General features: G+C 45.2%; 2 protein-coding genes across 2 annotated transcripts; one reads left to right on the forward strand and one right to left on the reverse strand.

Moving 5' to 3' along the window:
- The first annotated feature begins 4,108 nt into the window (after positions 1 to 4,108).
- LOC109524511 (uncharacterized) lies at positions 4,109 to 6,893 on the forward strand. The gene is made up of 2 exons (XM_019884444.1): positions 4,109 to 4,242; positions 6,135 to 6,893. The coding sequence occupies exons 1-2, from the start codon at positions 4,165 to 4,167 to the stop codon at positions 6,891 to 6,893; spliced, it is 837 nt and encodes a 278-aa protein (XP_019740003.1). The 5' UTR covers positions 4,109 to 4,164.
- Positions 6,894 to 8,924: 2,031 nt separating this feature from the next.
- LOC109524602 (class I histocompatibility antigen, F10 alpha chain-like) lies at positions 8,925 to 12,297 on the reverse strand. Its single transcript, XM_019884586.1, has 6 exons — positions 12,070 to 12,297; positions 11,678 to 11,956; positions 10,504 to 10,812; positions 9,897 to 10,010; positions 9,784 to 9,801; positions 8,925 to 9,709 (listed from the first exon to the last, which is right to left on the reverse strand). Exons 1-6 carry the CDS (start codon positions 12,191 to 12,193, stop codon positions 9,567 to 9,569), a joined length of 987 nt encoding a protein of 328 aa, XP_019740145.1. The 5' UTR covers positions 12,194 to 12,297; the 3' UTR covers positions 8,925 to 9,566.
- Positions 12,298 to 12,626: the final 329 nt, after the last annotated feature.

Here is a 12,626-nt window from a genome sequence, read left to right on the forward strand (position 1 = left end):
TGTGCGTGTGTGTGGGTGGGCGTGTGTGTGTGTGCGTGTGCGTGCGTGTGCGTGCGTGTGTGCGTGCGTGCGTGTGCGTGTGTGTGTGTGTGTGTGTGTGTGTGTGTGTGTGTGTGTGTGTGTGTGTGTGTGTGTTGGGCTGCAACTGACACTTCAAGTTGTCAAGTAAAAAACAAACAAACAACGTGCTCAGAACAAATTAATGCCAATTCCTTTTAACTAAGAATTTTTTTGAACACACCATGAATGCAGGAAGCTTAACAGTCTTCAGTTGTTGTGCTGTTCCTGCTATGCATACGTTGGCCTTTGAGGGGCAGTGTGGTGCACGGCATGCACATAGCACATCCGGAGTACTTTTTGTAATTGACCAGAAGACACTAACAAAAAAGAACTCAAGCAAGAGGCGTGATCCAAATGTTTGGATGAGGGCAAGGTTGTTTCGTGGAAGGTAAGAATTGTGCGGAGCCCCTAAGGGGGCATGGAAGGAAAAAAAACGTTTGCATTTCCTTGCAAAGATTGCGAGATGACGCAAACTTTTTTTTTTTTTTTTTTTTTGCAAGGGAGTGCTTTTTTTTAAAATGCGCCGTTGACGTACATCCGGGTCATCTTCAGGGTAACTGAAAACAACCAACATGGAATTTCATGGAATTTTACTTTGAAATTAGCTTGAAATACAAAGACATTAACTCTGTTCTTTAGCTTAAATACAGTTTCCAAGTCCTCTTTCATAATTCCCTCCTTCCCCAAAGCAGTGTCGTCCCGTCTCTCAATCAGCTGCGCATGAGAGCCAACATTAGCCAAGCTGACCCGGAAATACAAAAACGCGCATTTAAGATTGACTCTTAACACAAAAGAACAATGAAGGAGTGGTGCAGGTAAGCGCAGCCATGCTGTGAATCTACAGTGGGGAGATTTGAAGCGATGACATGCATGATCAGGACTTTCTGAAATCCAGTCTATCTGACTGCCATTTTTGAAAAGTCAAGTTTTCGATGTTGTACTTGCAACAGTAGTAAGGTTGGGGCGGTGGAACTTCGAAATTTGTTTATCAGCATTTAGCTGGCCATACGTTCTGATTTTAAAGGTGTGACATTTTCTTTTGGTTGTGTGTTTGGTTTTTCAGTAAGAGTACAGTGCAAAGTACAGTCACAGGAGGACAGCAGATCTTGTTTGCTGTCGGGACTTGAATTTGAAATCTTGCAATCAAAAAGATATTTGCACAAGGAAGTCATATGTACCTATTCATGTTGAACTTGATCGGAGTCATATCAACTTAAGAAGCATCTATTTTACATGTAGAAGAAACACTGTGCAACATTTTCGATTAATTTGAGGAATTTGATGAGCCCCGTTTCCTCCCACATTCCAAAAACACGCGTGGCAGTTGAATGGAATACTCGAAATTGTCCTTAGGTGTGACTGTGAGCACGGATGGTTGTTTGTCCATCCATGTGTGCCCTGCGATTGGCTGACAACAAGCTCAGGGTGTGTTATTCAACTTTGTGTCAAATTTATAGTTTGTAAAAAGCCCCAAAAAGCATGGGTCACACATGAATGATTGGATGCTGAGCCTCAGTCAAATGGCAAAAAAAAAAAAAAAAAAAAAGAATACAGGTAGCCTATTTCTAAATGTGTTGCTTATTAAATAATGAATGTGGAAAAACGGCGCCCATGAGTTGTCGTCATGTGATCAAAAGTATGAGAGGAGCGTCTGCACCAATGAAAGGACCGACGGCGACTATGAAAGGATTGTCAGCCGGGTGTCACAAAGCAGAGATGAAAAGAACATTTTGGAGTTTGGAGTGCCACCGAAAAATGTCACTTTCGTTTTTCTCGCGCGCTCGCCTGTCAGACATCGGGGATCGGTCTTTGTTCAGCCGGCGCCGAAGGCCGTGAAGAAGAGTCTGGGGAGGCGAGCGGACGCCGGGGGCTCCGGAGCTCGTCGGAATAAGCGACACAAATAACAAAACGGCAACTGTGAGAAAAACATGATGACAAACGTTGCAAAGCTATGTGTGCGCGCGCGCGTGCGTGTGTGTGTGTGTGTGTGCGTGTCAAGTAGGCCTGACATGAGCGGAACAGCTCTGCGTGCACGGGTTATAAATATTTCAGGATGTTGTGCGGGTGCGCCCGCAATGCAAACGAGCCGGCGACCCCTCTCGACCGACCGAGCCTTTCAGCCGATAGCCAACATTAAATTTTCAAACTTTGGCAATATTTCATCATAACTTGCCGTTCATATTTAGCAGCATATAAGACAGGTCGCCGATAAGTCAATAGTGCCCAAGGAGAACGTAGACGTCATAACACATCATCAGCAGGCTGCACCAGTCGATAAAGCGCCTTGATTTCCATGCATCCTCCGAGGAAGACCAATCGTTGATCAAACGTCTCGGTGAGGACACAAATACTGGGATGGGCGACGTATGAATCAAACATTCATATTCTCGTCGATCGGGGTGAGAGACTTTTCTTTTTCTTTTCATTTGGGAGACCTTTTCCTGCACTTTCTGAGGCTTTTGTGTTGCCGCCAAAGGCGAGGAATCACTCGCCTAGGTCAACGCAACACAGCAACACGAAGGGAGTGCTCATATCTGCCAAATTTAGTCAAATGAATTGCTCTGTAAACACTGGACTAAAACAGCCCCCAAATTGGGTTATCTGGTATCAACCAACCCACAACATTTGGATGTTTTGTGAGCTATTCATTTGACCCACCCTTTTTGCGTCCAAAATAATGTCACGTTCTTTTTGTCTCCATTGTCTTGAGAGTACAGTTTGCACTCTAAAAGCACTCTGAGAAGGGACCAACCCACCACAAAAATCCAACATTTCTGGTAATTAATAAATCTAAATATTTGGAGATAATTGTTTATTTTTTGTTTTTCATGAATCGAAAAATGTGTTTCAAAAACACAAATCTGAGATATTTTGCGTTTTGGGGACAAATCAAAACATTTGGAGATACGATATATTTCGGGGATTTTTTTTTTATGTACAGGAACAACATTTTTTATTTTATTTTTTATGAATAAATAAAATAGAGGGGATATACTGCATGTTTAAAAAAACAATTTTGACAGACCGAATGAACTTTTTGGGAGAAATTAAATATTTAGCGATACTGCATATTTGACAGAAAAAAAGAGATATTGTGAATTTTTTACATCAAAATATTTGGAGATCATGAGCTTGGAAAAAAAAAAATCAACTCAACAACTATAAATATTTTGAGATTCTGTTTGTAAAAACAAACAAACTAAAAGAGATCCTGAAGTAGTTTTTTTCCTCTGAAATGAAAAATCTATCCAGTGGGTTGCGAATGGTGCCGTCAGCCCAAAAGTGAAGCGAAGTGAAGTGAAGTGAAGTTGAGGAAGACAGCTGGCGAGTGGCAAAGAAGGAGGTTACGGCGAGTGTAAAGTGGGCCTCCACATGCGACTCGTTGTTCTCGGGCCCCCTCGGCGGCTTCTTCTGACGCCTGGAATCATTTCAATCCTGTTCGCCAACTGAGGACGATCTCAAATATAGACGCCCTTTCTATTATTCAAACGCGACCCGGGAGGCTCAAGAAGAAGAAAAGGCGGCGGCTTGCGTCAACGTGCGATTTCAAATTAAGGCTTCAAGTCACAACCGGTTCAGGGTGTCCCCCGCCTACTGCCCGAAGACGGCTGAGAGAGGCTGCGGCACCCCCCCGCGACCCTTGTGAGGATGAAGTGGATCGCAAAATAGATGGATGGATGGTTTCAAATCAGGGTTACGGTTTTGAACAAGAGATGGGGCTTTCAAAATTGGGTTTTAAGTCTGAACGAGCGTTCAAAAGAGTGTTTTGTGAGCGGGTTGGCGTGACAGAGCAGTTCAAGCTTGGACAAAGGTTGAAAATTAGGGTTTCAAGCCCGGGTTAGGGTTCTTAAATGAGGGTTAAGGTTTCAAACCAAGGTTAGGCTTTCACACTGCTAGTTTTTCAAACAAAGCTAACTAAGCTTTCCAGACATATGTGCTCATCTGTGACCTGTGACATCACGCCTTGATGTCTTTGTGAGGTCACCGCTTCCCCCCACGGCCGCCCTCATGTCAAGGAGGTGACACAAAGACTGCCCCCCTGTCCCCCACCACCACAAGCTTGAGGTCCTTGCGGGTCCTCCAGGCACCCGCGCGAGCAAAAGCATGAGTGTTTTCAGCAATCTTGTCAGGTTTCTTGTCTCAAATAAGGCGAACAAGAAGAAAGCGGACAGGTCCAAAGAGGTGCGCTCACAACCGTCGTTATGGTACAGTACCGGTGCCTGAAGTATTGTGTCAAGATGGTGTCAGATATGAAATTTGCTGTCGATAATGACAGGTGGATGTGGATTGAAAATATTGTAAATATGGTACACGGGAGGTTGTCAGAACATTAAATAATGCTGCGATGGAGGTATGTGAACACGCTACAGTGCGGCGATGTGATGTGAAGAAGGTCCATTCAGGGCGCATCAGAGTTCATGTGAATGGGGGCATTGGAGACGTGAACTCGTTCCCTGCCGGCCTGCTTCAAATCGATCTTTGACGTCTGTCACACCGGCAGTCAATGAGCCAAACGTGACGAAAAAGCAGTACAGTTAATATTACGTCCATAAGTGACATGTATGAAACATATGGGATGTAAATATGGTATCTTGGTACGGTAAAAATGATTGAAACATGGCACATTAGAGGTAAACATGTTACGTTACTAGTGAAAAGATGATGTAAATGGATCGTAAATATATTGGTACGTTGTATTTGAGGTGTATGAATCAAACACGGAAATGATGAACAGCATAGATGGAATATCCGAGATGCATTCGATATAATGTCAATACGGCAGAGAACATTAACTATGATGCAAGTCTACATTGTATCGGCATGAACCCTTTCATGCGCCCTGTAACCCGATAACATGCTAAGCTGACCACTGTCGTAAGCGCTGTCCCTGAAAGGGTTCAACATGTAAACACAAAGCCGTAGTGCGACATACATGGAATTCAAATCAAACACGTTAAGTAAGAACTGAATTTATCTGATATTTCTATGCTACATTAGGCACTTGCATGTACATACAGAAGAGAAATCATCTACACGGAAGATAAATAATCTATACGGTGGATATAAAAATTCAACACACCCCTGTTCAACTGTGTCGGTTATATGAAGAAAAAAAAACACGCAAAATAATTTCAGAAGTTTTCCTACTTTTCATGTGACCTCAGCACCTAAATCTATCAAAGCAAAAACCATTATGAGCGACAATGAGGTTGCTCAAGTGTGCCCGCCATCTTCTGACCGGGGATGTGGCTATGCTTGGATTTTAGCAGCGACATTTAAACTCGTGTCAAAAGGACGTCAGCACACATCTTAAATTGCTCCCAATCAACACCACATAAAGTTCACATGTTCAAGTTGGCTTTTCTGGACATTTATTGAGTGGCATCTTATGACACGAGTCACCGTCTGCAGAGTGCTTCCGCAGCATCCGAGGGAACCCCTTCAAAGACATCATTCGGGGGGGAAGGCTCCAAACGTATTTCGCCACGGACCATGAATGATAGTCATCAACAGGTGGCGAAAATAGACATGACCGAGAACTGGGCAGCCGTCGAAAATGACGAGAAGAAAACCGGTTGCCGTCGGCAACGTTGAAGAACCTGAAGCAATTACGAGCACGTATTGGCTGTTTTGGTCCACATGACAACAGTTACCTGTCTTTTTTTCGTATGCCCGGGCAATGAGGTCGGCCTACGGTGGGATCAGCTGGAATTGCAGCCTTGAGTCAAGGTGGAGTGAATTATGAAGAGTTCCAAATGTCACTCAAACTTCACCCTTTTGATTCAAAAAAATAATAATATAAAGAAAAGCTGAACTTTATTTTGGGCTATTTACATCTTGTCTGTAAAGTCATCGGTGGTGGAAAAAAGTTTTGAAATGATTCATTTTTTTTTTTTTTTTTTTTTTTTAAACAGCATACAAATCTGGCATTTGAACAAGGGTGTGTCGACCTTTTATATCCACTGTTTAGGAGCGTAGAGATGAATTGTTTCGAACCAATGTTGGGGTGAGGAACTGTGGATGTCAAACAAAAGAATATAAAATCAGGCCTTGAGCTATTTGGTCTTTTCCAGCCACATGAAATGTCAAATGAAGACGGCGTCCCCAAGTCCGTCTCGGAGAGCGGCTCCATTCAGACGCAGGACGAGAACAATCCCCTGCTGGTGGCGGACAAGGACCGGCAGAAATCTCAGGCCACCTCGGAGCAAGTTCAGAGCGGCAAAGTCGGCGGCCGCAGCGATACCGCAGACGGGCGCCGCGAGCGCACAGGTGAGGCCCGGGCCCTCCGGACCGCCTCGGGCGTCCCCCCCGCGCAAAAGACGGAGGACAACTCGTGGCTCCAGGAGTACTTGGAAAAAACGCCCGCCAGGACGGCGCGCGAGAAAGAGTGGTGCGAGTGGTTCGCCCGGCGGGAAAAAGAAAGCAACGCCCGCTTTCAAAGGGCGCTGCAGGGCGTGCAGGACACCATGATGATGTTCGGCAGCCAGCTGGAGGGCACCAAACGCGACATGGACGCCACGGTGGCAGACCTGCGGGCGCAGATGCTCAGCCTGCAGCGGAGCATGGCGGCCGGAATCGTGCAACGGGACGAGCGCATCGCCAAACTGGAGTCGCAAAATTGTCTTCTCCCGGGGAGCCGGATGCACAACGCCGCCCCGCTGGACTTGGAGCCGCCCCACCACCTACCGTATGACTGCCACTTTGCGCCGGTCACGCCGCCCTTCTTCATCTTGCGGAACTCCAGCACCCAGTACCCCATGCCCGACGGCGGCTTTCCCGCGTACCTGCAGCCCCCCCTCGATCTGGATCGCCGCTCGCCTCCTTTTGTTTGATTTGAGCCCAAATAGAAGTTGGGATTCCAGTCTGACTTTATTCCCATCCGAGTCTGTTTGTTATCATCGCAACACAAACATGGATTGAGCAAAAGGGTTTCAAGTTCAAGAATGAATTGGAATGTCAACGTGTCCGCTTCCAGGCCAGGATTAAGCTATTGAGTCAGGCTCAGGTTTCAAACGAGGATTCTAGGCCAGGGTGGGCGACTCAAACGAGTGTCTGGGGTTCGAGGGCTGGATCGGGATTTCAAGACAGGGTTGGCGTTATGAAAGCAAGCCCTCGGCCAGGATCATAGTTTTGAAATTAGGGCTTGAAGTCGTAGGGGTTTGAAATGAGAAACTCAAGATCCTTTTGGGGTTTCAATTTGGATTTTCAAATTCGCATGAAGGTTTCAAAACGGGGTTGGGGGTTTTTCAAAGTAGTTTTCAGGCCTGGATGATGTCGACTGAGGGTTCAAGAAATGGTTCGGGTTTCAAAAGGGGTTTCCGGGTCAGGATAAAATTTGAAAATCAGATTGGAGTTTGAAACGAGGGTTTCCAGACCAGGGTTATGCTGAGCAATGAGGGTTTCAAGTGAGGACTCTCGGTTTCAAATTTGCGTCCTAAACCAGGACTATGTTTTCAAAAAAAAAATTTCCAATTTAGGATTGTGATTTCAAATCAACTGGGTGGTGTCGATTATGGTTTGAACTTCAGGTTTCAAGTCAAACTAAGGATTTCTAATGACAGTATTGTATCAAATGAAGGTCTCCAGAAAGAATTGCGTTTTCTGAGTCGGGTTTCTGGGGACTACTTACTGGGTGGATGTCAAAATTGGGTTCAAGTTACGATTGCGGTTTGAAATTCAATTCCCAAATTACGTTTTTTTACAAAAGGGTTGGCATGATGAAGTAGGGTTCCTGGCCAGAATGACCTCGAGAGAGGGTTTTTTTAGACATGGCTGTGCTTTCAACATCAGGGTTACTTTGTCAAGTCAGGCTGGTATTTCAAAATAGGATTTCAGAGGACCCGGATTAGCGTTTTAACCCTAAGGTAGCGTTTCACATCGGAGGGTTAGAAAGAGTTTCCTGGCTCCGACGACTAATTCCAAATGAGGGATTCAAGACGGATTGTTTTCAAGATGGGTTTGTGTGTGTGTGTGTGTGTGTGGGGGGGGGGGTGTACTTTTCAAAGCAGACTTGGGTTTCAACAGTCAGGTCCAGGCCTGGATTAGGGTTTCAAATGGCATTATCACTCCACAAAGTTGTTGGAAAAGTCCACTTTTGTTTTGGGTCCTCCTCATTCCGCAATATTTTCACGCACAGCGAAAACAAGGAGGTGTGAATGAATAGCGCCGCTGTCAGAAAGCGTTTCGTTCAGACTTCAAAGCATGTTTGTAGGCGTTCGAACATCATCTCCATATTTATGACTCTTTGCTATCATTAATCTTATCTTGAGTGCGCGCGCGCGCGTGCGAGCGAGCGCATTGTGTCTCCCCTCAGCATCAAGTGTGAGCGGAGATGAAATGAAAAGGAGAAGTCGGCGCCACGCGCACGCCAACTAATGCGGCCCATGAATCTTTTTCGCATTTGTTCTATCTGGCTGATCTCTGTTTATCTAAAAAAGAGGCGTGCGGATGCCGATTCACCTCTTCGGCGTCGTGTGTAATTTCGAATGAGCTCCAGCAGCGTGAAAACATCCCGCGGCATCTGCCCCGCCAAAACAACAACGATACGATGACAATCCGCAAATGAATTCATCAAAAATTCATCAACTGTCACCGACTTCAGCGCACCCAAAATAACTCACATTTTTAATTCAAAATTGTAGCTACTTTTGAACAGGACATGATCGCTTTTTTTTTTCATTTTAAAGGAGTTGGATGTAAGAAAAGGGCGGCCCGGTGGGAGAGTGGTTGGTTGGCGCGTCAACCTCACATTGCAGAGGTACCGAGTTCGATCCTGGCTTCGGGCTTCCTGTGTGGAATTTGCATGTTCTTCCCGTCCCTGCGTGGGTTTTCTCCGGGCACTCCGGTTTCCTCCCACTTTCCAAAAACATGCATGGCAGGCTAATGGGACACTAAATTGCAAAAAAATAAAAAATAAAATGGCTAACTATTTCTTTGGCAGAGTCTTTCAGTGGTATGTTCATTGATCAATCCAACGTGTGACTGTCCCAGACAAAATCAAATGGAGAAAAAGAGATACTCCTGCACTAGTGGAAACCGAAAACCTGATCTGATGAAATTTGACTACATGTCGATGAGCGTGCGTCAACGTGTTTGTTCGGTGGCGGCTTCAAAAACTGCTTTACATCAAACGTGAAAGTGTCATCATCCACGTCGGTTAGTTGCAATGGCGGGCCTTGAATTTGGCGCTTTGCCCACCTTAATCCATCTTGGAAACCACCACCGTCATGTCGCAGTTATGGAATAATCTAAATACTAGGGCAGTTCACGATCACTCTTCATCTCACAACAGGAGAAGCATCATAAATGAAACACGCCATACTCTGCTCCCAAGATGCCAATTGTCAAATGTGTTCATCTGTGTTGACTGCTAGATACGATACGCGTTTTGTTTTGCTGTGACCCACCGATCGGACCACACGAAAATGGCGACGATGTTTCGGGCCAGCGAGATGGCACCGTGAGGAGAATATGAAGTCTGATTGGTTGAAGAACCAGCCCCACTGCTAAGACAGCGGTACTTTGTCGTTCAGCCCAGCCGGGGCAAGCGGCACGCAGTCCGTTAATGCGTCCTCTCCGTCTTGCGTTGGCCCATTTGTCTTGCTCAGCATTTGACGTTCGCTTTCGCTTGAGAGCTCTCCGTCACTAGCTGCGGGAGCACAAAGTCACTCGTGAAGACCCTTTCTCGTGACGACCCAACAAAGTGGCGAACGTTGGACTTACAAGACGAAGTTTCAATGTCTGAAATGAAAGAGGAACACATTGACGTTTACTTCATCTGACCGATGGCAGGGGCCAAAGATCTCTCGGGGGGGAAAAAAAATTGTGTCCCTCACCATGACTGCGGTTAAGACGCCTCATAATGACGACGACGATCACCACAATGACGACCACCAGAGCGACGACCACCAATAAGGCAGCGATGGTGCCAATTTTCTTCCTTGTTTCTGCTGCTGCTTCAAAAAATTTTAAAATCAGTGTAAGGAAGGGGAAACATTTCTTTGTTTGATAATAATAAGAAAACCTTGATATTCGTCTCACGATGGAGAAATTCCCAATTTACGGCAGCAAAGTTATGAAAGGAAGAAAGAAGAACAAAAAGTATAGGAGCTGCTGTAAAGGCAGCCACTCTCGTGGTGCCATTTTGAAGTCATAATAACATAACAAAATAAAACAACACATAAGACTCATCATTCACTCTTAACCATTTTTCTGCATACTGTTTGTTGCTTAAAGCAATTATAGATTTCTGCTTCAAAAACAAAAAAAAAAATGAAAATCAGTGTGAGGAAGAGGAACCGTTTATGACTACTTATTATTATTATTATGAGAACTGGACCAAACAGAACAGGACACAAGTGGTAAAGGAAAGGACATTAGCAGTGACCAAAATCCTGCATGCTGATTTTGAGGACACAATTCACCTCGATGATGGTTCCTCACCCTCATTGCGTGCGTTGCTCAGGATGTTCCTTTTCTCCAGCTTGGTGACAATTTCGCCCTTGACACCAGCCAGCTGAAACACACATTCGTACTGGCCCTCCACCTCATCCGTCACCTCCAGTCTCAGGTCCACCATCATCTGGAAGGTTCCGTCATGGTTGGGCAGGGTCTGGCCAGAATCCACGTCCTCGTGGAGCTGCTCGCCATCTTTCCTCCAGAAAAGGTCGGCCATGTGAGGGTAGAATCCCGACGCGTGGCACGTGACCGGAGAGGACGGCGTCTTCTGAAGAAGAGAGACCTTGGGAAGCTCTGCACAGGAAAAAAACAACATGAGAACAGAGAGGTGGAAGATGGAACATAGTCATGTTCCTGTCACAAAGTACAAGGTGGGAGTACAACGAATACCTACATACACTTGCAATGTTTTTTTTTTTTTTTGCATCTAATTCAAAGTGTTCAGTGACATCTTGATGTCATGGAACTATGTTGAGGAGAGTTGAGGCATTTCATTCAGCCTAAAATAGAGCTTTTCTACCATCTCTGGGCATCCTGGTGTCCTGGGAAAATGTGAGTGATTTGGGGAGTTTCATTCAAAGGAATTACCGCTTTGGTGCCAACCTCTGGCGGCTTACTCCTAAGGAACCATGTTGAGGTGAGATAGGGTGCTTCATTTGGCCAAACTGACTGCTTTCGGAGCATTTTGAGGCATCTTGATTTCAGGGAGCCATGCTGGAGTTATTTGAGGAGTTCCTATTGAATAAAAAGAACTTTTCTTCTTTTGTGTGGCATCTTAGTGTGAAGGAACCCCGTTGAAGTGAGTTGAGTGGAATTTAGACCCAAAAATAAATAAGTTGAAGAGTTTAATTTTGGAAAAAAATTGTGCTTTTCTTCCATTCTGGCCTCTAGGAACTATTGAGTGAAGTTGAGTGGGTTCACGAAAACAAAACTTAACACCTCTATCTTGGTATCAAGGAACGATGTTGAAGTGAGTTGAGGAGTCTTATTTAGACCAAATTACTGCTTTGGAGACATTTTGTGGCTGTGTCTTAGCGTTAAAGAACCACGTTTAAGCGATTTGATCGCTGAATTCAGAAAAAAAATAGTGTTTTGGCAACATCTTGTGTGGATTTTAACAACATAGCCGGAGCTCACGTTACGTCACGATCCTTCCTACCTGTCCTCATCAAGACTTTCTGCCCGTAGTTGACAAGCCTCCGCAACAAAGAGGGACACATCTCGGTGTAGTAATGCTTCCTGTATTCTTTTCGATCCTGGTCACGGTTCCACTTGAGAGTGGTGATGAAAGCTTGCGGATTTGCCGCAACATACGTCATTGTCTTGGTGTCCAGCGCGATGAAGTCTTCTCCGTCGTAGCTGTGCTGATTGCAACCATCCGTTTCATTGGTCTCATCATTCCACTCGCAGCCAAACATCCACTGGATAATGTGAACACCTGAGAGAAACACGTTTTTGGTCCCCAAATTGACCGAGCGGTGGAAAACAAAATAAGGGTCAGTCAAGAAGATACCAGGTGATATTTGCATCGAATGTTGGCCTTAAACCAACCTCCCGTATGGTTGAAGCGCTCCTTGGCGATTCCGATGTTAACTAGGAAGACGTGCTCGTTGACGACGTTTCTCTGCGTCTCCATCTCCCAGTAGTCAGGGTTGTCCACGGCGAAGCTCTTCATCCAGTCCTGCTTAGCCTCCGCTTTCTTGCTTTCGCTGTTGTAGTGTGTGAACTCGACTCCGTCCACATAACCCACCTCGATGTATGCCGGGAAGCCCGCAATGTCCGTCGACGCCGTTCGGAAATACCTCAGTGTGTGAATCACTAAAAGAAAGTAGGGGGAAATACATGTGATCTGACACATGATGAACGTTTCATATTTTCAATGAAACAATGTGACATGTTTGATTCATTTCATGGTTGTTGATGCAACACGGAAACTGAGAGCATTCCAACACACGCGAACATTGTTGTCTAAAATGTAAATAAACACGATGTAACAATATATTTTCAATTAAATTTCAATATGCTTATTTGTGTGACAGTATTATGTTATTTATTTTACGTTCGCGTTAAACGCGGCAGACACACTTAAGCCGCCGACCCTTGTCTCT

Source organism: Hippocampus comes, unplaced genomic scaffold (assembly GCF_001891065.2).
Source record: "Hippocampus comes isolate QL1 unplaced genomic scaffold, H_comes_QL1_v1.1 scaffold21, whole genome shotgun sequence".
Lineage (NCBI taxonomy): Eukaryota > Metazoa > Chordata > Actinopteri > Syngnathiformes > Syngnathidae > Hippocampus > Hippocampus comes.

Excerpts from the sequence above, each read along its gene's own strand:
- LOC109524602 (XM_019884586.1), bottom strand. The coding sequence starts at position 12,193 with ATGAAGAGCTTCGCCGTGGACAACCCTGACTACTGGGAGATGGAGACG. Across the intron at positions 11,957-12,069 it reads GCGCTTCAACCATACGGGAG|GTGTTCACATTATCCAGTGG; the intron begins GTTGGTTTAAGG and ends TGTTTCTCTCAG. Across the intron at positions 10,813-11,677 it reads GAAAGTCTTGATGAGGACAG|AGCTTCCCAAGGTCTCTCTT; the intron begins GTAGGAAGGATC and ends TTTCCTGTGCAG.
- LOC109524511 (XM_019884444.1), top strand. The coding sequence starts at position 4,165 with ATGAGTGTTTTCAGCAATCTTGTCAGGTTTCTTGTCTCAAATAAGGCG. Across the intron at positions 4,243-6,134 it reads AAGCGGACAGGTCCAAAGAG|CCACATGAAATGTCAAATGA; the intron begins GTGCGCTCACAA and ends GGTCTTTTCCAG.